This window comes from Sander vitreus, chromosome 6 (assembly GCF_031162955.1).
Source record: "Sander vitreus isolate 19-12246 chromosome 6, sanVit1, whole genome shotgun sequence".
Taxonomy (NCBI): Eukaryota; Metazoa; Chordata; class Actinopteri; order Perciformes; family Percidae; genus Sander; species Sander vitreus.
In genome coordinates this window covers 4,816,050-4,841,349 of record NC_135860.1, presented here as the reverse complement: position 1 = coordinate 4,841,349, position 25,300 = coordinate 4,816,050, and the positions used below count along the sequence as shown (strand labels likewise).

The 25,300-nt window shown below is 41.6% G+C and overlaps 1 protein-coding gene across 4 annotated transcripts in view; it reads right to left on the bottom strand.

The window, feature by feature from the left end:
* Window positions 1-25,300, bottom strand: part of agmo (alkylglycerol monooxygenase) — a 70,105-nt gene that overhangs the window by 13,883 nt on the left and 30,922 nt on the right. Inside the window, exons 5-12 of one of the 4 annotated variants that reach the window (XM_078252168.1) lie at window positions 24,273-24,368; window positions 21,249-21,315; window positions 20,831-20,896; window positions 17,499-17,578; window positions 16,950-17,084; window positions 13,109-13,225; window positions 8,170-8,252; window positions 4,789-4,894 (exon numbers count right to left, since the gene is read on the bottom strand). In XM_078252168.1, coding sequence (XP_078108294.1) covers window positions 4,789-4,894; window positions 8,170-8,252; window positions 13,109-13,225; window positions 16,950-17,084; window positions 17,499-17,578; window positions 20,831-20,896; window positions 21,249-21,315; window positions 24,273-24,368 — 750 coding nt within the window. Of the gene's footprint in view, window positions 1-4,788; window positions 4,895-6,860; window positions 7,043-8,169; window positions 8,253-13,108; window positions 13,226-16,949; window positions 17,085-17,498; window positions 17,579-20,830; window positions 20,897-21,248; window positions 21,316-24,272; window positions 24,369-25,300 lie in introns of those variants that run through there. The other 3 variants (XM_078252169.1, XM_078252171.1, XM_078252170.1) reach the window with 3 other exon arrangements.

Sequence of the window (25,300 nt, the reverse complement as noted above, 5' to 3'; positions counted from 1 at the left end):
AAACATAAAACTGACAGAAAGAATTAGAAAAAACAAAAGGATAGCATGTATACTTTTCTTTATGTGGATTTTAACCCAAAAAGTTAAAGCTAAAATGGTTTCTACTCCAGCCAACAGGAAGCTCTCTCTCTCTCTCTCTCTCTCTCTCTGACAGGTGTATTTTTATGAGCTCTCCTCTAAAATTACTGACTTCACCAGCAGTTAGTGGCCGTTTTGAGAGAAGAGCTGCTTAATTACTCTGGGATATACAGTTCTGCTCCGAAGCATGTTTCCCTGTGCCTTCAGGCAAACAGGGGGCCCACACAGTAATTCAACCATGTGTTACATCATTACAGTCCAAACTGCACCAGCGCCCCCCTGATACTCAACACACAGAAATACACACACACACACACACACACACACACACACACACAAAGACAGCGGGTAAACCAACAGACATTATAATTATGCAATCAGGGACAACAGCCCTGCAATAAAAACTGTGTTACGGATGTCAAAGTGTTGTTGACACATTGTCAGAAAGGTGCTGATTTAAGTAACTGCTGAGCTTGTAGTTCCTGTTATGTTGTAAACCCCACATACACACTGGTTAACATCTAGGTGGGCTTAAAGGTGACATAATTCATCTTCTGTCAGCCATATTGAAGAGCCTCATACAAGGTCATCTTTATTCAACCTGATCTCACAGAATTCCGTGAAATGAACACGGCCCCTTAACTCAAAATCTGAGACCAGGCTGCTTTATTACTCGATCAACAGAAAATTAACCAACAACTATTGTAATAATCAATTAATCAATCAAGTAATTTTTTAAAGAAAAAAGTGAAAATCATTTGTAGATATGTGCTACAGTCCTTGGTCTCAGAGAACAGAGGCACTCTGTGTGTGAAATTAAATTGATGTCGAGGTCTAAAACGTTGTTAAATGTAGTGAGTCACAAGCTGGTAACTGTATCACTACGACTATAAATAACCAAGATGTCTTTGTAGTAGGGCTGTAACGATATGCGATCTGAAACCGAAACACTCAGCTCCACGAACCTGTGTCGCGGAGTGAGAAGGCAGAATCGCGACACACCCCTTTCCAACTCCCAGAGTTATCCTTCCCGTCCAGATCCAATGCTAACACATCTTTAAATTACTATTAGTATTAGTCGTTTTGGTGCCTTATCCCCCTTTTGTCGGGTAAATTTAGCTAACTGTAAAGATGGCTAAAAGCGGTAATGCTAACGGAGGTGTAACGTTACGCTGTTCTGACTCGGGTGCCTGGGTCTGTTTCCCGACGGTTCAGTAAACTGCCGTTAGCGTCCTTAGCACCGGAGTTAAGTGCTGACCGGGTTTGGATAGCTGTATTGATGGTGGTTGGCTGCTAGCTGGCTGACTGTGGATGTGTCCCCGGGCCGGGGCTGTTGTCAGCTCTCATCCCGACTGAAGCCTTGCAGCGCCGGGAGAGTGAGGCAGACAGACAGGGGTGTGCTAGCTGGCTAAATTACCATTAGATTAGACGTCTATCTGTACAGTTAACGTTTCTGATGAATTCGTGGGTTAGCCCAGAGTAACCGTGGTCAAAACAATCATACTAAAAATAACTGAGCATGTAATAACTTTAAAAGACCCTCAAAATAAAACCTGAAAATAACCGTTAAAATATATAACAGCTGTTTCGTCAGCTGTAGCCTGCTTTACCCAGTGTTTAGTTTGAGTTAACGTTATTTTAGACTGAATCAAGCAGTCAGCTAGCGGTTAGCCGAATTAGCTGTTAGCTAAACTAACATTAGCTTCCCGGTGGAGGCTAACGGCAGAAGCGTGATCGTGTTTCGTGCAGTGTCGTCAATCCTCGTAAAACATGATTATCATTTTGGGCACGCGCATGACGGATTGTGCAGGCAGCTCCCCCTCCTCACCCTCCTCACCAGCATGAGTTCCACCAATCAGAGGCATCACTGTGGGATTGTTCAGGATTGTGGGTAATGGAGTACTTATCCAAGACATCGCGAATAAAAGACATTTATCTCAAAACAAGGTTGGTGTCCCATGAGCATATACAATCGCTTAGTCATGTCGTAGCTGGTTTTAAGTCTACCATCGACGGTTACAATTGTATGGCTTATACTCCAATTTGTCAATGGAGAAATTGCATTGTATTTTTACTTCCGGAACCTGCTGTGGGCGGGACTGTTGAGCTCTATAGACCAAGCATTAGCATTAGCTGCTTGTCAACCATAGATATATCTATGCTTGTCAACAGCACCTTTACAGTAGGCACCAAAGCACTTTTCCTCTTCGGTCCCCCTACAGGTTGGAAGCGGAATTGTCCATTACTGTTACCATTACCATTATTCTTATGTCTCATTCAAACGAGTTAATGAACCACTGAAACGATTTTGGAAACATTATTTTAAGGTACAAAAGAATCTTTGGTGTTGGATTGATCAATATTGAAATCAATCAATATCAATAAATAAGGTCTCTGTTGTAATACTGTGTTGCAAAGTGGCATTAAGCTAATCAATGACAAAACAATGCCATGTGGCAGAAAAAAAGTTCTATTACGTTTACTGGGTATAACTCATTTTCTAACTTTTAAATATCAATCTCAGTATCTGCACCAAAAAGCCAATATCGGTTGTCTTGTGTGCATTCAATTCTCCATAACGACACAAGCAGAGGTTGGTAGTATCGTTAACACATACAGATGCTCACACACGCACGCACGCACACGCTTTCTTTCACACACGTTTACCGGTCTCGTCTCGTCTGAACCAGCGAGGACTTCATGCGAGCTGCACAGACAGGGGGTTTGGGGGCGGGCGAGTGGGCGGCTGGGAGCGAGAGGCAGCCCTGGTTTACAGGTCAAGCCTGCAGCTTTACAAGGGAAATCTCCAGAGCCACTATAAATACCACTGAGAGCTTTAAGGGTGCAGTATATCACACACCACTGGGTTTGAAGGACCACAAACCGACCTAGTTTCTGTATTTTTTTTTTGTAGTCTCCCCCCCCTCCTCTTATCCCAACTGTACAGTCGCATGAGCCTGAATACAATTAAATGTGAATTTCCCCTCCTCCATTTCCAGTGACTGTTAATTGATTGGCCCAACTTCAAAACACCCCCCCTCCCCCCACCTGCAACAAAGAGCTGGCCGTTCACCTCCCGCGTCAGACCCATATATCATTAAAGTACCTTAAAAGTTTGGGGGTGGTTTCACGTTTTTTTTTTCCCTTTGCTGAAGATCTGAGCAAAGGGCACAAATATGTCAGGAACCAATTCAAGTACATTTGAAGGATTTTCAATGAGCCACACCTGCAAGCGAGACATTTATTTAGCTCAACCTGATGTACTGCGGCTTGAAATGAGGCCTAATGATTCACTTAAAGAAACGGCTGCATTAAACTCAGTGTTGTCAAAATGACACAGCCGCGCAGCACATGCAGCATAAATCAAGACAGTCTTTTGGTCTGAAGCTCACTGGATATGCACCTCACTTTAGACATAGCTTCAAGAAATATATAATTCATTCAGTTTTATTCCAATTCATGGTGGGAAAAAAAGAAAAAGGTGGGAAAGCCTCGAGTTGTCTTTTGAACACCTGAGCAGCACAGATGTGGAGTCCGAGGACAATAAAAGCAGCGATTCAGCGCTCACGTGCAAATCTCATCAGCCTGCTATAGTTAGCGGCAGACGGCACTAATTGGTTCCAGAAGTGTTGCTCTCGTTCACACTGGCTGGGATGGCAAGCGGCGAGGGCGGGCAGAAAAAAAAGGAGGCAGTTGAAGGGAGGGAGGGCAAGTAATGAGAGGTCAGCCGTCATCTACAGTTGGGCTGCCAGAGCCAAAAAGGCACGCCAATTTTATGGTCAATTGGGCGACGCATCTGGACTCATAGATCACAGGGCTGCAGGGCTGGACTTAGCACCCAACTCACACACATTTCACACCAACAAAACAGACCACACAACACACACGATCACAGGCTATATACACACACATACACCGGGGAAACATGAGCTGTCATATAAAGATTTTCATATACACGTTTCCGACACAGTTTTAATGTCGGAATTCCACACTTTTGCCAAACAATGATTACTGGCATCACTGAGTTATCTTATTACCACCATATACATATCATCATCATATGATTGAGTTCTGTTTCCAGAACTTATCTAATTAACCTTCCACAGTTACCAAGATGTGAAATGTTTTTTTCAATGTTTTTACAAAAAGGCATACATTCAGCAATATTCAACGTACATGCTGTATTCAATCTACACTCTTGGGCTACTAGCAGGCTAATTAGTTCCTCGGTTTTTAAACTGTTACCAAATACAAAGGCAGTTTCAATGTTGCACACGTTATATTTTAGACACATATTGGTTGTCTGGTTCACGCTCAACAATATTTTAATGAAGTGTGGAAGGGCAGAGGCCACACTCAGTGTTGACACAAATGAACAAACGATTTCCAAAATTGGTCATTATGTGACACATTACATAAAAAAATTATTTGGAACTGGTTTTAAATGGTCATTTAAGGGTGTTTAGGTTCTTATGTCACTTTCTAATGTTGAACCCCCAATGTTGAACCCAAAGTTACGCCCTCGACTTCAGGGCTATATTTAGAAAGATTATCAGGCTGTCAAATTGACTGTTAGATAGTATATGATAGTTTGAATCTTAAAATTAAGATATATATATATATATATATAGGTCTATTTGTCAATGGATGAACTAGACCGTCAATCACAACACTTTAAACTGCGTTGTAACTCGCTACAGGCCTTCTTACCTCTGTGGGCACGGCCAGGGAAGGAAGCAGGGGCTTCATGAAGCCGTACCTCTGCATTGTCACCGTGACGACGCAACGTAGCATCTCCAAGACAGCTGCCATTGGCCTGAACATGAGGACGACACAACACAGAGGCTTAACAACATCTCAGCTGGATACCTCTACCTTTATCGCCCTCCTGGACTTCTCCTCTAGGGCCCATTTTTGCTGTGATGACGTTACAGGAATAATAATTTAATAGGGGAACGTTCAATTTCCAGAGCTGATTGAGATCAAATAGATTTGAGCCCTGGCATTGATTATGCCAGTGCTACATGGTAAATACATAACAACAGCAAGAGATGTTGAAGCCCCATGCAGACGGGTGAATGTGGTTTTAATATTACATGCCTCTTTTGTTCATTTACCTGTTTTATTACATGCTTCTTCTTTTTATCAAGTGTATATTTTTCAGGTTTGAGTTTCATCAGCTCAGCACACAGGAGGAGTTCTATGTGACAACTGAAGAAAAAGAACATCCAGTCCTATTTGGGAACACATGGAAAATACAGATCCTGCGAGCTTGTCAATGTCCTGTTATAATGTCAGATATTCTGTCTTCCTTCTTGTTAAATACAAAATTTTTTTAACACACAGACATTTCAGTTGACTGTCCAAATCATGACTCTGACCTTACGTTGATCAGTGGTTCCCAACCTTTTCTTCCTTGTGACCCTTTAAAGAAAAGCAATGTCTACTCATGACTTTTCATAGATTTGTGAGCAGTTCAACCAAAGAGTGACTTGCCTTCTTAGATTGCGGCGTAATCTTTAAAGTGGCCATATTATGCTCATTTTCAGGTTCATAATTGTATTTTGAGGTTGTACCATAATAGGTTTACATGGTTTAATTTTCAAAAAACACCATATTTTTGTTGTACTGCACATTGCTGCAGCTCCTCTTTTCACCCTGTGTTCAGGTCTCTGTTTTAGCTACAGAGTGAGACCTCTCACTGCTGTAACATCTTTGTTGGCAGTCGCACATGCGCAGTAGCTAGGTAAGATCACATCATCTAGCTGTTTGTTTCTACAACTTCAGTAGTATAAGGCAGGATTAGCCGGGAGACTTCCTTTAAACGAGGGCACACTTCCAACTTTGTGTGAATACCTGCAGAAAAGGGACATGTAAGTAGTTCTTTAGTAGATTATGGTGAACTAGTGTGTGTTGTAGCAGTGTTTTGCCATTCAGAACGAGCTAGCATGCTAGCACTAGCATGCTACGGTTAGCAACTTCGTTTCGGCTAGTGATGTAAAAAGCCCTGCCGATTTTGAACAGCTCACCCGGAGACTGAAGGCAGGACACAGAAACCCGTATCTCACTCAAAAAAGCATGGATGTTTTTTTTTTCCAAGTTTGTATGCGTGTGGAAGCACCAGAGACACAAAATAACACCCCAAATCCCAGAAAAAGTGATTTTTTTTTCATAATATGGGCACTTTAAAAGCCTAAAGAGATGGATCCATACTGTATCTCTCAAAAATTGTTTATGTGTGTGCAACTAACATTTCTTCTCTCTATATATAATATCTATCAATCATGTAATATATAAAATGTAAGAAAATAGTGAGAAATGTTGTGTAGGCCTTTATAGTTTCAGGCTACAGTTCAGAAACAAAAGCAGGGCTGTCACTTAAAAAGAAAATCTGATTTGAACTAACATGTAATTTGTTAATTCAAACACAACCCATATAGCTGTATCCTAAAGTACACTTTGGCTGCCGTCACATCAGATGTCACTGCCCATTCATTTCTATGAGGAGGGGTGCGAGGAGTATTTGCCAACATTTTGTTTCCTTTGCGCAGATTTAACTCACATCTGATACTTGAAATTGGGTGGCTCTCCAATGTTCAGCCAGTTTCATTTTCAACTTGTAGGGTACTGTTGTGAGCATGCTAGCCACACTACCTCAGGTAGTTTAAGATTACCTCCCTTCCTGCGCTTTTACGTGTTCTGGCTGCTTTTTGTCTCAGCGTGCCAGTAAATCTGGATTCTGAGGGTTCATTTGGTGGAACATGAGCATGTTTGAAAGTTTTTGTTGTTGTGAAACAGAAAACTCAGATTGGACAGATAGTCTAGCTAGCTGTCTGGATTTACCCTGCAGAGATCTGAGGAGCAGTTAACCATAGTCCTCATAAATCCACCGGAGTTTAGGTGAGGGACATCCGGACAAAAATTAGGGACATCTGGCGAAATTTTCTGCAGCCCTGGAACAATCCTGGAAATGAAACGTCGTAGCACAGCTAGATTGACATACCTTGTAACCAATCAAAAAGCCAGAATAAGCAGCTACGCTGTAAAGAACTAAGTGAGTGAGCAAAGCTGGTTGACTGTACTCCGTGTGCTGCTCATATAACCATGTTGTTGTGGTAATAAACTGCTTGTTCTGAGTACAAATGAGCTGCATCTGCATACTTTCGGTGTGCCAGTGCGAGAATGTTGCCACAGATACCAGACCCCACAACTGTGCTGAAAAACACAGAGAGCTTTCCTTGGCGGTGATAGGCTAATTCAGCATTATGTGAATTCGTCCCCCCCCCCCCGGTGACTCCGAAGCTCAACGCCAGGCCAATACAAAACGTCAAATAAACGTATAGTTAACCCTTATGTTGTCCTCCGGGTCCCGGTGACCCGAAGGACAAGACAAGGGTTAAGACCGACGCAGTTGTCAATTTCCCATCCAGCGCCCACGTCGTTTAAATAGCAAATGCACCTGCGCCATCTTTGCGCCCATGGGTGTGCTGGTCTTACAGGGAGGTGTGTTCAGGTGCATTCTTGGCGTATTGCTATCTTGAGGCAACGGGAAGTGATTGTGCCATTGACCAACAAAAACCTGATCTAAAGCCAATAGCGCAGCATTTCATTGTTATTTCAACAGCGCATTAGTAAAATGCGCCTAGGCTCGTGCACAGCGCGCGCACACTATGCTTGTTACACACACACAGGGTTACGCAGCAGCACACACACATGCAAAAGAGAATAATAAAAATACAAATATTAAGCAGCAAATCCGCCATCATAATAGCAATGTGCCAAGGTACAAACACGTCTGGCTTTTAAAGGGAATGGGAGATGACACTCTGATTGGTTTATTGCATGTTATGCCCAAAACACACCTTTGAATTAATTAAGACACTAAGTAGAACCCTTTTAAGCCATGCACCTGGCGCACAGACCCTTTTTTCCGCAGTTAAACTAGCAAAAGTGGGTTCATACACGCCCTAAACGCACCGGCGCCAGGCACTTAAAGACAGTTAAAATAGGGCCCTTAGTCTTAGTCTGTCTAATTACATATCCAAAATATTTGCATAATAACCAATACATGAGCAAATGTCAGTACTGTACCTCTGATCAATGAGGAAGCCCAGGGAGGTAAGAGTGAGCAGAATGTAGCCGGCCATCCCCAAAATGGTTAACTGTGACAGCATCTAGGAATCAAGATACGTACGCATGCCATGAGAAATCTGTTCAGGGAAAAAATACATTAGAATCCAAATCTTAAATTAATATCATGGCTGGTTGAGTTATGATCACAGGAGACCTTACTGGGAGAGCAGTCATAAACCGCATGGCTGTTGGACTGTTTACTTGGCAATGCCAACCAAAACATGTCTGGCCTTCAGAATAAGTGTACTGGCACATTACAGTATCCTGCACCAGATCTAATTTGCCTCTTACTTTACACTGACATGCCTAGTTTACGTAGATGCTCGAATCATCCCAGATGGGTCTTGAAGGCAGACTTGACCACAGTAGAAGAGACTGCAGTTTGAATCCTGATAGCCCCTAAACGGAGCCAAAACAACCAACATCGGAGCAGAAATCTCATGCAGACTCTCACTGACCTTTTCAGAGCTATTTGGGATGCACACAAAAAAAACAGACCCGTACAGAACATTACAGAACGTGATGTACGGTCTAATTCGTGTTCTCTAACCTACGGACTTGGCTGATGGCAGCAACTGGAAGCCCTGTGTCTCCTGAGGATGCTGTGGGCTGTCAGCTTAGGTTTATATTTCTCCGACACTCAATACAGAGCCTAACAGTCAAATCTCACTAACTGCTCCCATACTGTATCGACCCAGAAGGCCATATATAGTAAACATCAAATCAACCCATCAACAGGATGCAATAAAAACGTATGTCTTTATGTTTATCCAAGAGTTGGAATCCATAAGCCCCCCTGCCCTCCCATAAGAACTATATTATCTGAGCCCTCACATGGGAACATAGAGGGATGATACGATTATGTTTTCCGTGAATCAAACAGGGGAGGGGGGAAATTCTGGCCTCTATCCATCTATCAGAGTGAAGGAACAAGACTGTCAGAGTGTATTAAAACTGTATGATCGCTGCATTAGAGTTCAAAGGCTACAGATACAGTTATTTTTAGTCAGAGGTGTAACGAGCGCAGAATTATTTGGGTATCAAAGGTTATGTGAACTTATCTGTGTTCAATAACCCAGGGGCCTCAGCAGACCAGACGCACACGGTCACGGGATCATTATTTTGTTTTGACTATCAGAGACGCTACGCTCCAGAGAAAATCCTCCACAAATCCCTCCGAGTCGTCAGGTGGAGTCACATTTACGGAACGTTGTTTAAAACAAAAGGGGGAAGGGGGAAAGGGGAAATGTTCCGTGCTTCTTTCATCGTGCTATTTTTTAACGTGATCAAGTGTCAAACTGCAGCAATAACAGCGTAGGACAGAAATAAAAGTTAACATCTGGTGGCAGCACACTGATTGTGTTATTCTGTTGTCCCTGGAGACGAAGCAGATTAACTCATTATTGCAGCCGGTATTATGATGAAGTTCATGAGGGCTCATTGGACAGTTACAGTTACTGCTGGGGAAAATACACCAGTGGTGAAATGTTACAGTAAGTTACAAAGATAATACACACCCTATACTATTCATAATTTGTTAAGTAAATCTGTTTCGAAAAACTATACATGTGTATTCATCTGCACAGAAAGTTAGGCATTATTTCAGATTATTTCATAATTCAATCACATATCTGTGCAATTTTTGCTGCGTCTGTCCCCGACTGCTCAGGGTAGTACCAGAACTACTTAAAAGTAGCAATACCACAATGTAAAAATACTGCTCTTACTATCTGTGAAAGTCCTGCATGAGGCGCCTGGGTAGCTCACCTGGTTGAGCATGCGCCTTATGTACAAAGGCTCAGTCCTTATAGCAGAGGCCGCGGGTTCGATTCCGACCTGCAGCCCTTTGCTACGTGTCATTCCCCCTCTCTCCCCCCTTCCCTGTCTTCAGCTGTCCTGTCAAATAAAGGCTTAAAAATTATCTTTAAAAAGACATGCATTAAAGATTGTACTTAAATAAAAGTACACAAGTATTTGCATTAAATACTGAAAGTAAAAATACTTATTATGCTGAATGGCCCATTTCAGAGTGATGTATATTAGATTAGCCTACTAGATTAGGGTCTACATACGGACCAAGCAAAAAATGTGGACTGGTTGCAAGGAGAGGTGCCAGTTCACCTGTCCGTGGGCAGCCCCCCCGCTCTGACATCTCTCCCTTTAATTCATCTGTATAGGTCCTGTTTGCATGTGTGTGTGTTCTGGGCCTGTGTGTGTGTGTGTGTGTGTGTAATCCGTATAATAACAGAGTTAAACATTTTTATTCACCCTCAGGGATTAATAAACTGTCTTCTTCTCTTCTTCTTTTCCTCTTCTTCTCCTTCTTCTAATTATTGATGCAATAATGTGAGCATCAATTTAATGTTGCATTAACGTTTTGTCTCACCTGTAATAATACATCATAATTTGTTTAGTGATTTATATTTTTATTTTATAATTGATCTGAATCTGCAAAGTAACTAATAACTATAGTTTACAAACTGAATGTAGCAGAGATACAAGTACAATATTTTCCTATGAAGTATAGTGGAGTAGAATAAGGAAATGTACTTAGTTACTTATTCCAGCACTATAAATGCTGTTGTCAACACTAATGTAACCCATTAGTGTTGACAACTTAAACAAAGGCCAATAAAAATGCTCTAATTGCACATAATTTAGCTAATCTAAGTTGCTATATTATGTAAGATGTTTGGTCTTTTGTTGCTCTTACATCATAACACGTACTAAAGTCTAAGGGCCCTATTTTAACGATCTGAAACGCAAGTATCAAACGCCAAACGCAAGTAGCTTTGTGGGCGGATCTTGGGCGCCGTTGCTATTATACCGGCGGGATAAATGACTCTTGCGCCCGACGCAAATCTAAAATGGGTTGGTCTGAAGTAGCTACAATACTCATAGGTGTGGTTTGGGCGTAACGTACAATAAACCAATCAGAGCGTTATCACACATTCCCTTAAAAAGCAGGCGCGCTTGTTCCGTGGCGGATTGCTATTATAATGGCGGATTTGCTAGGCGCACGCTCTTAATACATCCATGGGCGCACGCCAGGAGCGGTTCACAGCCGAGGAGACCGACGTTTGCTATTGATTTTTCTTTTTGACAAAATGTAAATAAAGAAATGTCACAAAAACATACTTTCCGATGTTTTGGGCTCACTCTCACTGAATCACGAGGTTATGAATACATGGTGATATCTTTGCGATGTAGTCTAACATTAGACCGAGATTACCTCACTATAGACGATGCAGCTCTTCTGTCTCTCCTCTCCCGTGCTGCTGCTGGGACATTTGGGTTAAGTGGCATCGGCACATGCAGTTCAACATCACATCTCCTTAAGTCTTCTAATATTTCTTCATTTATGTCATCAACACATCCATGATTCATGGAAATGTTGTGTAAAACAAGGTCATATTTTTCCTTGTATTTATGTATGGTTTGCAAAAATGGGAACTGCTGGGTCCGTGAGATGAGAGAAGCAAAGTGTATGCGCTGTGTGCACACTCTACATTACGGCCAAGCATGCGCCCTTAAAATAGCATCTGAATAATGCGCCACTGACTTTAGACTAGGTTTTTCCTGGTCTGTGGCAGAATTGTTTTCTGAAACTGCAAAATAGCACTAGGGAACGTTTGCGCCAGAACACGCCTCCTCTTTTTGCTGAACCGCCCCCGGGAGTGCAAGTTCATTCCCCAATTTACCGACGTGAGTCTGTGGAGGGAAAAGTCAGCTGTGCGTCGGGTGCAAAATAGGAATGATACATGCGTCGGTGTACAAAGTCAATTGCGCTGGGTGCAAGATAGGGCCCTAAATGTTGCAATCATGAACACACTCATGGAAAGTTGTTCTGAGATAAGACTTAAGGACTCTGTCCACTCTCTGCCTCTAATAGTAACCATAACTGCAAACCTATAATAAGACGTACACACGTTGGCCTGCTGATGATGTAATTGAAGAGTAGCTTCACTTTATGTTTTCATGGCTTCGAAATTAACGCAGAGCCCATAAATTGCCCGGCAGTGTATCATCAATTGTCAAGCCAAATAAGCGCCTAGCGAACATGTGGGTATAAATACATAACAGTGACATGATATATTGTTGGGTCAGAGAGCTCACTTTGTTATTTTCCCTCCAAGTCCTGATTGCTGCATCCTGAAGGCTATTTAGGTTGGGAAATGGTTGACTCGACAATTAAGGCGTTTGTGTTCACTGCTGGACCACCAGCTGGTGTTTCATTCGTCGAGAGGGAGAAACCCTCGACCCTGGTGGGGAGGTGTGTGTGTGTGTGTGTGTGTGTGTGTGTGTGTGTGTGAGGGGGGGGGGGACCACAACTGAAGGAGCACCACGGAGGTAGCAATCAGAAAAAGACAGGCCATTTTATTTGGGAGTTTGAAGGGGCTGGGCGTGACAGCACTTTTTTGGCTAACCAAAACTATGCGTGGGGAAAAAAGGCTTCCAAAGATAACTGCTGAGGAGACCTGTTTCTCTTTTTTTCTGACGGAGGAAGGGGGTCTTTTGGCTCGTGGAGTGGAAAATAATAGACAAAGGTTGTTCTAAAGGGGAATGCCGATCAGTCATTCTGTCATGATGTTAGACAGAGCTAGTCTTTTCCTGCTGGCTAAGTAGAGGACTCTGCTCGACCATGGACCAGCCACAACAAACTGCATAATTGGGTGAAATAATGTTGGCAAACAAACACGCAGCACTCAGTCTTAAATTAAGAGCCCTGGACCACCTTGTCGTACATTATATGAGCGATTACGGTAGCCTAAACATAACAGTAGGCAGCGTGTGACCTTCAAAATTGAACAGCTTCAACCCTAAAGGAATGTAAAATGCTCTTCGCTCCTTTACGTAAGTAAAAAATACAGTTTTTACTTACGTAACCCATACATACCATCTTGTTTTGAAACAGATCATGGTAAGTCCCCAGCGCCAACAGGAAATGTATGAACACATAAACTTGTAAAGGCGGCGACCAGCTGGGATCATGAGGCACTTCCTGTCCAGTAACCTGCACGTGGAAAATAAAACATGTTTAATTCCCCGATCCCCATTTTTTTTTGTTGTTGTAAGGAGAGTAAGTTTCTGGACAGATTCTCACACCAGACAGCGTGCCTGCATAACGAGAGTTTAACCTCATGTTTATTATAATAATAGAAGTTTGACAGTATGGTTGATCAGAAGATTGGGTCGTCTGACGACTTTCGAGTGAAGATAATGACCTCTTCTGAAGAGTCCATCATGTTTTTTTTAATCCACCGTGTCCTCCTTGGCAACTGCGCGGAGGAGGGGTGGGGGCGGTGCGCAATCACGGAAGGCTTATATCATGTAGACGTGCCGACAGTTTTGTTGTCATTACTTACTCCGATTCTCCACGGTGCTGCATTGCGGCTGCGCCGCTGTTGTGTTCCGTCATCCGCCACGCTCCATTTCACACCGGGAGCGCCTCAGAAGCGGAGCGTCTTGCTGCCCAACTTGCAGATTTTATTGTCTCTACAAGCATTTTACAAAACAATTGCATGTTTATTTAGCGAGTATCTAGCTTCTACTCCAAGCACTCCTGCTATTAAACTCCATGCCTTCTCTTTTCTGGTGTTGTCTTAAAAAAAAGATCTGTGATGTGGTATTATGTTTTTCCACCTCCAAGCGTTGTCCGCGGTGTTGTAAAGGAGACATACGTATGTCATGTTGGGGGGGGTGTTTTGGTAAACTGACTGGGTAGTCTCGCTGTTTCACTTCCTGCCCAGCTGTCCAAGCTCCCCGTGTCTCGCGTGAAAATAGACCTGGCGCGTATCTTTAGCAGAGCGGAGAGACGCTTCACGCACGCTTCTGGGACGCGCCGTGGCTGGTTCTGGTGGATTATTAAACATTGACTTGAATGACCGTGATTGCTCGCGGGGCACGCGACGTGCCCGGAACGCAGCGCAGACGCGCCTGGTGGAAATTGGGGGTTAGAATTCCTCATGGGGGTGACAGAAACTACGCACTATAGCTTTAATGACCATTAATGCATATAAATACATAGTATAGTATTTCAACTTCTCTGCATATTAACTAGTTTTTTCTACACACTATCAACGCAGCAGATGGCCTTTTGGTTTTACAGCTGACTCAGGTTGGAGTCGTGCCGTTACACTTAATAAACAAAAAATCAGCCTCACACCAATTTGTAATCTCATTCGTTTACTTTCCTCCTAAAACAAAAATATGTCGATATGTGGCGTTTCAATATCCCATTTAGCACATCAACTCTTTTTCGACAAAAGCAAAAACCACCTCAAGCGAGCATGAAAACCTTTTTGCGCTTTTGCAATTAAGGAAGTTTTATGCAATTTTGCCATTTCAATTCAACGTATCTAATGCAATACTTCAAAATTAAATATACATATCAAAATATGTGAATGGAAACATGGCTAATGATTGCTTTTTGCTCGCAGCTTTCTCTATAGAGCTACAGCTTCAGAATAGATATTTGGCAGCTCCGATGTTTACTCGTGTCTGACTCCTCGCTCGGTCAGTCTGCCGTTTCCTCTTTCTCTGTTCCTCCGACAAAGCCATGACGATAGTGTGAAAAACTCCATCGCTACCTTGTTAGCCGGTTCCTGAATGGGCGTATGCGTGCAGTGCCCTGAAGCAATTCGTTACATCGCGAGACCTGATATCACGCAATACTTCCTGATGCAACTTTCGGCCCAAGGGTGGGTTTTCCACTCACAGGCGCAAGGGGGAAGCGAGACGACCACCATTCAACTCGAAAAAAGTCATATAACCATTCCAGTGACTCCGAAGCTGTTCAGTTAAGGTAAGTTAAGCTAGAAAAAACTACTAAGATTTTAGCCCTGGTTGACGGCATGTTCATTTTAATAACGCACGAGCTTTGTTTGAAAGGACACATGTATCGACCGCTGTGGGCAGCAAACACACCTGAAGTGTCCTCTCTGTCAGAAATGCAACAGAAGAAGAGCAACAGGTGTATATGTTTACAACGCAGCCACATAAACTGTGAGCTGAGAGAATTCATCATGTCACGCTGTTTTAATAAAGAGGAATAAAGAAGCAAAAACTACACTTCCTCTTCCAAATCACTTTCAGTATGTGCATGCATGCCACCCTGTGAATCTCCTGTGCTTGGACACACAACTTGTGTGACAATAAAAAACTTCTATACAGAGAGGCAATTACAAAATGCAACTACGCTGAATGCACCTTTTTCACAGCAGACATTTTGACTTGTCATAGTAGGAAAAGCACAGTGTAAACTGATAACCTTAACGATGGCTCAATTCCATCAAGTGTCCCAGTAAGCTATTTCAGTGAGTCAGCATGAACAATACCAGGGCCTCTCCTAAGTGGAATGCAGCCATCATTAATGGGTTTGAATACACCTGTGCTTTTCCTACTATGACATGTCAACATGTCTGCCGTGAAAAAGGTCTATTGCCATTGCTGAACAAAATGTCATAAATAGTATCGAAGAATGGACTTTGATATTATGAAAGATTATATGACAGAACAACAATGTTAGGGGAGAAGTTAGAGAAAGGAAGTAATGGAAATGAAAAAAACATCTGAAAACAAAAGTGAGTCAGTGAGAATGTTTTGGGTCTTTAAAAATTAAAAAAAATGCCATAATTGAACTCATAAAAGTCATGTTCAAACTTCTCTGGTGAACTTTCTTCTCAAATCCTTTCTACTTCTTGTGTGTTAATTTGCTTCGTAACAAAACGGCCTTTTGTTACTTCAGTCGGGAAGTTAGTTTGTTGGGTTCCATCTAAAAAGTCATCCAGTATTTATTGGGTGTAGCATTTTCCCCCAAACACACAGTAATATATGAGTCATTTCGTAAGAAAACCCTGAGTCATTTGACCTGTTTTTGTCTGCTTCTAAACGATAAGGCCTTGTGTTGGAAACTGCATCATTTTTGGGAATGAAGTACAAAAAAACAGGCCAATCGTAGATGCCTGTCTCTCATTTAAGGGGGTTTCCCAGGATCCTGAGGAACCAAACCACCACATGTGGGTTGCCCCCGCATCCCATCCCCAGCCCTGTAGGTATTCCAGCACGCTGCTCTGCTTATTCTCAAAGAGCTGAAACACTTTCAACCTTCTGTCCTCGCTCACTCCCCTCTCTTTCCTTTCTTTCCCTCACCGGCAGATATCAACGAGCAGCCGTCTACACCAGGCCTTTTAAGATATTTCGGTTCAATTCCAGCTCTGTCCGTGTTTAGAATCGCCCTGCTGTGTTTAAGGGGCCAATTTAATTACAAAGGCAAAGGGGAGTTTTTTTTTTTTTTTTTTTAAAGTGTGAAGCATGAGGGAACTAAATATGTGACACCATCAGCGCTATTTCAAAGCTAACCGCCGGGGCCTTCAACTGGAGCCTGTATTTCTTTCTGAGCGCACACACGCACGCACACACGCACACACACACACACACACACACACACACACACACACACAACTGCATGCGGTTTTAATCCCGCAGACTGCGTTTAAAGACGACGGTGAAAATGAACTTATTGTGTTCCCTCTACAAAGGCTTTGCAGATTTTATTTGATGTGGCAGTTCCTTGTAAAACTTGTAGAATATGTGAATCCTTCAATAAGGAATGCTCTGAATCATTTAGGCCTGTGTTTTCCGTGTGTCAAAATGATGGATAATGAAGCCTGAGGGCCTTGCTCTGAAAATATGCCTCCTATAAAATTATGAAAACAACAGATTTTCTTTTTACTAACCTTGGGGTTGTCGACATGGTCACCTAGCCGAGGTTTACCAGGTTTCCAACTCGGACCTTTGAAGAAAGTTGACAATTTGTCGCTGACATCATTGAAAGTGTTGGACTTTCTCCACAAATGCAAATAGTAGTGTAACTTTAAGAGAAAAAAAAAAAGACAGAAAAAAAGTTAAACATCAATACACAATCAAACGCTACAGTACATTTAACTGATCAATGTTAATGAAGCTGCAATAACTAATCCTGAGTATAGAAATGTTTCTGCTTTCATTGGACAGGACGTTGCTCACGCTGTGCTCTGCCAACAGCGGGGTCAGCAAAAATAATCGTAACATCCACCTCCTGGCATTTCACTTCGTTGGCCTCCTTCACCTCAGCTGGGCAGTTTGTTTAGAGTAGAGTAATAATGTTATGGTTACCAAATGGCCACTCAGCCAGCAAAAGGGAAACATGAGCTCACGCCTCATCTACTAAAAAGGTGTTTATACTCCGATGGATGGAGGTGAGACTTATGGCGGTGGCCACACCATCGATGGAAGATGGGACCAACCTGAACGTTGAGGATTTCAAAGGTTTCGATAGGGAACACCAGGCCGTACACCACTTTGTCTGTCTCTGGAGCAAAGGTACCTGAGAAGGAGATGTACAGTTTTTATTTGCAAAACTAAATAATATGAATAAATACCTTAAACTTGGACACTTGGGTCCAGCATTACAAGCTGTAAACACAACATATTTACACATCCAGCCGACACTCTGAAACATTATCATTCACCTGAAGTCTTGTTTGTGTCCACCTGCCAATTATAAGTCAAATATTCACTCTACTTTTAGCTCTGCTTTGGTCTCCAAATATCTGGCTGTAGCTAATCAAAGCATATACATTTACAACAACGTTTGGTGACATAAAACCTCCAAAAAGAATATTCTGAGGAGTAAAACATAAAACCTGCTACAAAAGAACATTGATAAAGTTGGGATCACAGCTTCTGGGATCAACCTCTTAAAACGGTCTGCAGCCACACACAGAGAGAGAGAGAGAGAGAGAGAGGGAGGGAGGGAGAGAGAGAGAGAGAGAGAGAGAGAGAGAGAGAGAGAGAGAGAGAGAGAGAGAGAGAGAGAGAGAGAGAGAGAGAGAGAGAGAGAGAGAGAGAGAGAGAGAGAGAGAGAGAGAGAGAGAGAGAGAGAGAGAGAGAGAGAGAGAGAGAGAGAGAGAGAGAGAGAGAGAGAGAGAGAGAGAGAGAGAGAGAGAGAGAGAGGGAGGGAGAGGGAGAGAGAGAGAGAGAAAACAACCCAAGGGATTTCTGGGTAATGTAAACCTCAAAATTTAATCAGTTACCTCTCGCTGACGTTTGGTGCAAAATCGCTGAGTCGAGTAAAAAGACTAAAGGCAAACCTACAGTTTATAGAGTTACGTTTCCCTTCGTTCTGTTGTTATAATGGGCAATACTGTACCACAACTTTGGGGTTTCCATTCAATATCAAGTAATAAGAGGGCAGGCATCACAGACACCAGTACAGATAAAAACAGCAAAACAGTTAACTAAGATCATCTTTCAATACTTTGATTGTAAACAGGAGACTGTTAAATAAATTTGGAGTGAGACTTGTACCAGTAAAATTAAGGAGCCCTTTGATATCACAGGCTGCTAATATCTCTTTGAGTCATCAATGTTTTGCGCACTGAACACTCTATGCAAAAGTTAATATAAAGGTGATTCAAAACATCAATAATAACAAAAAAATATACATTTTTAAACTGCATAACTTAAAGTGGCTATATGTAACTTTTTGTGTTGATTCTAGCGGCCCCTTTGGACAAAAGCGGTAATGTTTTTTCAACACCTGTCGCTGTAAATGTCTTTCCTTTACTGAGGCCCTGTTTACACGACAACGCTTGCGGGTGAAAACAACAAAATATTTTAGCAAATGTGCCTTTCGTTTAGACGGCAACAGCGTTTTTAGGGCTTAAAAACACAAAAAAGTGAAACCACCCTCCAGAGTGGAAATCTTAAAAACGCTGCACCGTCGCGTTCCCGTCTAAAACGGTAAAACGCAAAAGTCTGTTCCGATCTGCTCAGGGTGGCACCCCATATTTCATTACATAAATCAAAATTTAGAGCGATTACTTGCCCATGGCCACTCTGCTGTTGGGTAGCATATAAACAGCCTGCCTATACTTGATGGCTTTCAGCTTTGATGATATCTGACTTTTACAGATAGCGTCTTTCTCGTGTGGATATGACATCCCTCCAGGTACAGGATACTGCTGAAGAAATTTGGTCCATATGTCTATATATTTTGACTGGCAGGACTCCCAGTCCACGCCCTCTTGTGCCACCTCTGTCCAGACAAAATTGTCAGCTTTTGTTGTTTGCTTGGCCATGTTTTGGTTTCGCGCTACTAGGGAGAGAAGTAGAATGAAGGTTTTACGCAGGCGTGTGGACTTGGTGGTGTTGCGTCGCAGTGCTTCACGCTACCACCTAGCCGCCTGGTGTGCATATATCGAATTTCACACACTTTTGCGTCACCATATGCGTGCAGATTTCCCCCCCAAAACGCTCGTCTAAATGCGGAATAAAAACGCCACTTCTGCGTTTAGATCGTTTCCGTCTAAACATAGCCTGAGTTAGTGCTACCGGGAGGTCATATAGTTGCGATGAATATTTTGCTCAGACAGAAAATCATTAATTTACAATAACAGAATACGTTACAGATACATCGGTCACCTGGATGTATCGTGAGCTAAAGCGGGTAAAGTTATCACTGTCACTGTGTCAGGAGCCGAAGCAATAAGAGTTTGTTGTAGCAACCAACGTAATAATAAATGATTAATATAGCACATTTCAAGAAACCCAAGGACGCTTTGCACAAGTACAGGGGGACAAGGGAAAGACAATAGTAAGCCAACACAAACACGGACTAAAAGGATTAACACGTCCGCGCTAAATGGAAGGGGGACGTAATTTAATGTCGGCTACCGACGTACAGCCACGTTGCGCAATTTAAAAGTTATTTTATGAATGAAATAGACATATTACCTACCTGAGGGCTAATTCAGGGTTGGTTTTGAATCATTTACAATCCCGCAATTGTCTCCATCTGTTGAAAGCCCGACTGAGTGTGACTCGGGTTTTGACCGTCGTCTTTCACTTTCCCTTTTAGCTTTTAGTTGTTCTTCATTAATTTCCTTCTTTCCTGTGATGGTCCTGCCCCAGTATCAGCCATAACTACAACAACAATAACTTCTAAAATAACATTAAAATACAATAGGCCTAAATGAAGAAATCTCCTAATCATCAGAATGTGTGACTGTAGCCCCGTCTATCTGCCGTAAATACTTTTGTGACTTCACGGGAAAAATCGGACCTGGGCAAAGGCATTAATAAAAACTATATAAAAATAGCGTTCTTTTCACTGTTAAGACTCATTTGCTGTTACAGGTCATATATGATCATCAGATGAAAAATTACACAGTTTCAGAAACATTTCAAAGTTACATATAGTCCCTTTTAATACATAACTTTGGCGTTCTGTGTGGCTACATGTGAGCACAGTTCAAAGTGTTTAGTACTTCTACTATGACAGTAGTAAATGGTACTACTAGATTAGTTAATTCAATTAAAGGAGAAGTTCTTTTATGCAAAACAAAGAAGAGGGAGGCAGCGTATGTTTTTACAAAATAGTAATATTCATACAGTAAAGAGTCAGATCAATAGTAGCAGCAGCAGCAGCAGCAGCGATACTATTGGTATTGATCTGGCCAGCGCTAACTCACTGATCTAATGCCATGTAAAGAACATTGTCATACACCAATATAAGCACAGATCTTTAGCTATAGCTAGCAGTGACTAAAAGGAGGCATTGAAACTTTTAGCTTACCGAATAATCGGTCCCATATGATGAGAATTCCTCCGTAATTCTTGTCAATGCAGTAAATATTCCTCCCTGTTGGGATAATATTTTGTGAGATGACCGTAGAAATTATTATTTCTCTTTAAAAAAAAAAAAAGAAAAAAAAAACATCTCTGACCCCGGATGCCCTTTTCATTGCATTATCTCTAACTTATCTGCACATAAATAACCTGAGCAGACAAAATTAAACTTAAATATAATCAGACATGACCGTTTATCACATGTTTGATTTTGCTCTTGCTGGACAGTGTGACAGATTGGAAGACAAACTGTCACAACATGTTGATGTAAAGTTTCATGCATGGCAAAAACAAATATCCGTAAAACTTAATAAAATAAGAACATTAGATTGTCAGTCTTCTTTATACAATAAAGCTTGTTTTACCGTGATGAACTCTGTGATGTTTTGGGGTGTTAAAGACCCACTCCAAAGGTCCAAGGTCTCTGATCAGCTGAAATAGAATAATAAAATGCAATACACTGACATTTATACTTCATATAGAGAATGTGTTCAGTAAATCTTATCACAACCTGATTTATAGATTATGAGATATAATGTGTGCAGAATTGACATTTTGGCCTGGTGGTGGTACAAGATGAAAGGCCATGTGTCCAAAATGGAAAAGATTCATCCTCTGGGAGGTGTAAATGTGTTATTAATTTTTTTTTTTTCTTGGAAAAAATGTTGGAGAAGGGAACATTTCTGACTTGATGGTCGTACCATACAAAAAGTCAGGGGATCTTGGCCAGGCACCATGAATGTCTGCATAAAATCATCATTTATTCATCCAATAGTTGTTGAGATATTTCTAGCTGGAACAAAGTGGTGGAGCGACCGACTGACATGGCTCAAAATTCCTATCACAATTTCTAGACTCCAAGATAATTTCTTCAAATTACTTTATTTGTATGACCAATACCCCAAAGCCCAAATGCAATTAGTTTACTTTAATATACGATTGAAAAAAAGCAGCAAATCCTCACATTAGAGAATCTGGAACCATCAGATGTTTGGGATTTTTGCTTGAAAATCACTTAAGCGATTAATCAATAGTTACAATCCGAAATTAGTTAACAATTTAATGTCTATTGATCGATAGTCTCGCATAGGAAGACCTCCACGCGTTGTTTAAGCGCTGTGCCAGTGCTAGAGAAAGGTCTGGCTGAAAGCATCATAATCCCGCATTCAGGGAACCTTTTTTTTTTGGGGTCGGTTATATTTCTTTCAACCAATCACAATTGTCTTGGGCTGCCCTGAGCCCAGGATGCAGCGATGGTGCCCTTGCAAAATAGTGGAGGAGAATTTCGTCTTGAATAGGCGGCCTACATCCTGTGAGTCATACCAGTTGATCGACTATCATTTCAGATCATATCTTGTTTTGTATCAAAGTTAGACTGACCAACCTTCGGAGACAAAAAAAAGAAGCAAAGATTACCATGGATAACCGTTGAAAGGATGCATTCTGGGACACTAGACACACTAGATTGTGGTTGCACATGGCTCGCCACCAACAGCTACTACTAATATTATTATTAGTCATAGTTCTATTATCTTCACTGCCACTGTTCATCATGTCTTTTCATTTTAACTACTGCTAAAATTATTATGAGTCATATTTCTGTATTTATTGTAGTTAGGTATCTCTCTCTCCCCCCAACCGGTTGCGTCAGATGGCAGCCCAACAAGAGTTTTCTGCCTATTAAAAAGGAGCCTTTTAAGCCTGTTTTTCCTTGTGTTCTGTTGCACCAAATGCATGGTCTTAGGAAAATTGTTGGGTGTTGAATTAAATTGAAAAATTGAATTGTTTCATGGTTTTAGTTATATCACTTTAGTTCATAGGTGTCAAAAAGTGAGCTGTCAAAATCTCCTTCATACATTTCTAAATATTCATATTCTTGTTTGATTCCCTGATTTTAGGGCTGAAACAGGTTCAATTGTTTAACAAAATACAGTATGCATGGACTGGTAGGATGAGGAAAAAGTGCCAAGAGCAGAGATGTTAACAGTTCTGATAATGTTAAACCAATTAACACACACATACAGAAAACATGCACCTCTAGTCTGATATAAACATCGATGCAGTTAAATTCATCATGAGTACATTTTGTGCACAAAACTATCAACTATAAAATTATTTTCTCTTTTAGATATCAAACAGATGCAACAGTGAAGTCATTAAAGATTACAGAGGTCACACGGAGCATATTTCACACAGTTCATGTTTCTCTTTGGGCTTCAACTCTAAGATATTTTGATGTTTGATACGACAGACCTCTCAGTCTGGAGAAATGTGCACGGCTGGACAGAATTTCTCAGTGATTCATTATTTCCACGTAATGGCTGCGTCTGGCAGCCGAGCGTGAGAGTTTTATCTTGAATGAAAAGGGTCTCCACCACTTCACTCCGGCTCTGAGGCTGGAGCGGCGCAGCAAATAGCGTGCCAATAAATTACATGACATCAAAAAAAGCCCATAAAGGAGGCATAAATTACATCCCTTCAGAAAATCGTGACTATTACGATCACTAATAGTGCACTAAAATATGGAAGGCGTTCCAAATCCATTCATTCCCTCTAAAGATTGTGGGGATTGTAAAAGTGATACTCACAGTCTTTTTAAAGGCAGAGCGAGTGGGCATGCTTCTGTTTGGAATATTTCATAAAATCTCATTATTTTTTATTGAATACAGGTTCCACTGCAACACTGAGTCCACAAAGGCTCGACTTAGCAGACAGATTAGTATTGGCACAGAGAGAAAGATAACTTTACAGACTTTCCTTCAGTGAGATTACCCTTTTAACTTTGCACAGCAACAGCGAATGGAAGAGTAGATTCATACACAGCTACATGTTGACTGATTATACAATATATTTACATATTTAAATAGCTCCAAGTGACAAGTATTTTCTTTATTCTTTAGATTTTTTTTTTTTAGATTAGTGTTTAAAGAGATGCATGAAAAATGGCAAACGCATGCAAATGCCCACAAGTTACTCGAGCCATAAACAATTTAATAAAGTCTTAATTTGTCAAAAAAAATGTATTCAAATTTAAAAGGATAAACAAAATTGAGAAAATCAAGAAAATCCACACACTTGAGAAGCTGTAACTGCTAATTTTTTGTACATTATCGTAACCTTTACCTGACACTCCATATGCAGGTAAAAAGCGTTTCACTCAAAAACACAATGCAATGTGTCTGGTGATGAATGATGGTAGTGGTTTATTAGGGGACAGTTTAACTGCATGGGTCCAACAAATCAAATGTTTTTAACACATAAACCATTATCGTCCATACACCCTCCAACATTGACCCTTGTCTCCTCTTTTAAGGATCCAGTTACTGTTTCAGTGTGTTCCACAACAACAAACTGATTGCAGAATCTATAACACGTGGTTAAATATTTACCTCAGTGTGGATCCAGAACTGGTAGAGGAAGTTTAACTGTATGTGAACGGCAAAGATCGAGGGGGGTGCAACCAGAGCCATGGGCAGGTAGAAAATCTGAGGAGGAGAGGAGAGGAGAGGAGAGAAGTACTACCATTGTTAGTGCCATATTTAGCATGACTCGTGTCCTGTTGTTTTTGTTCACCTCCTTTGTTTTCATCCCGTGTAGACTCCTTAACTCCTCGCATTATAACAATGCTAACCACACCATCTCACTGCATATAACTTCCGAGACTTTCTGTTGTTTACCTATTCTGTATAGTGATTCAATCTCCTTCTCTGTCACAAAATACCTTGGTTTACCCTCACTGACCACTCTTCCCGTCATTCCCCTGGCTTCATATGTGGCCCTGAATTTTCTTTACCACGACCATATGCCCATAACGTTACTTCACTCCACTAGTCAGACTAAACGGCCAGTCTTCAAAGCTATGGGTCACATACTCATCCTTCTTCTCCTCTGCTCCTCAGGAGACATAGAGCCTAATCCAGGCCCTACTCCTACCCCCCAGGTGCTTTCATTCACTGATTTCTGCAATTGCAAATGTCTTGGTTTCTTGCACCTTAATATCAGAAGTATGCTTCCTAAACTCGATTCTTTCACATCCCTTGCTCATGCAGCCAACCCTGACATTCTAGCTGAGTCCGAATCATGGCTCAGGAAATCAACCAAAAATTCAGAAATTATAATCCCAAACTACAAAATTTTACGTCAAGATAGAACTGCTAAAGGGGGAGGTGTGGCAATATACTGTAGAGAGAGCTTACAAAGCTCTGTCATCCTATCCAGGTCTGTACCCAAACCCAAAAAACCCAGCTCTCCTGACATAAGGCTATAACTGTCGCTGCTTGTTACAGACCCCCCTCAGTCCCAAGCTGTGCCCTGGATACCATTTGCGAACTAATTGCCCCCCATCTTACCGCAGAATTTTTTATGTTAGGTGACTTAAACCTAGATATGCTTAACACCCCAGCTTCTATACTTGCTA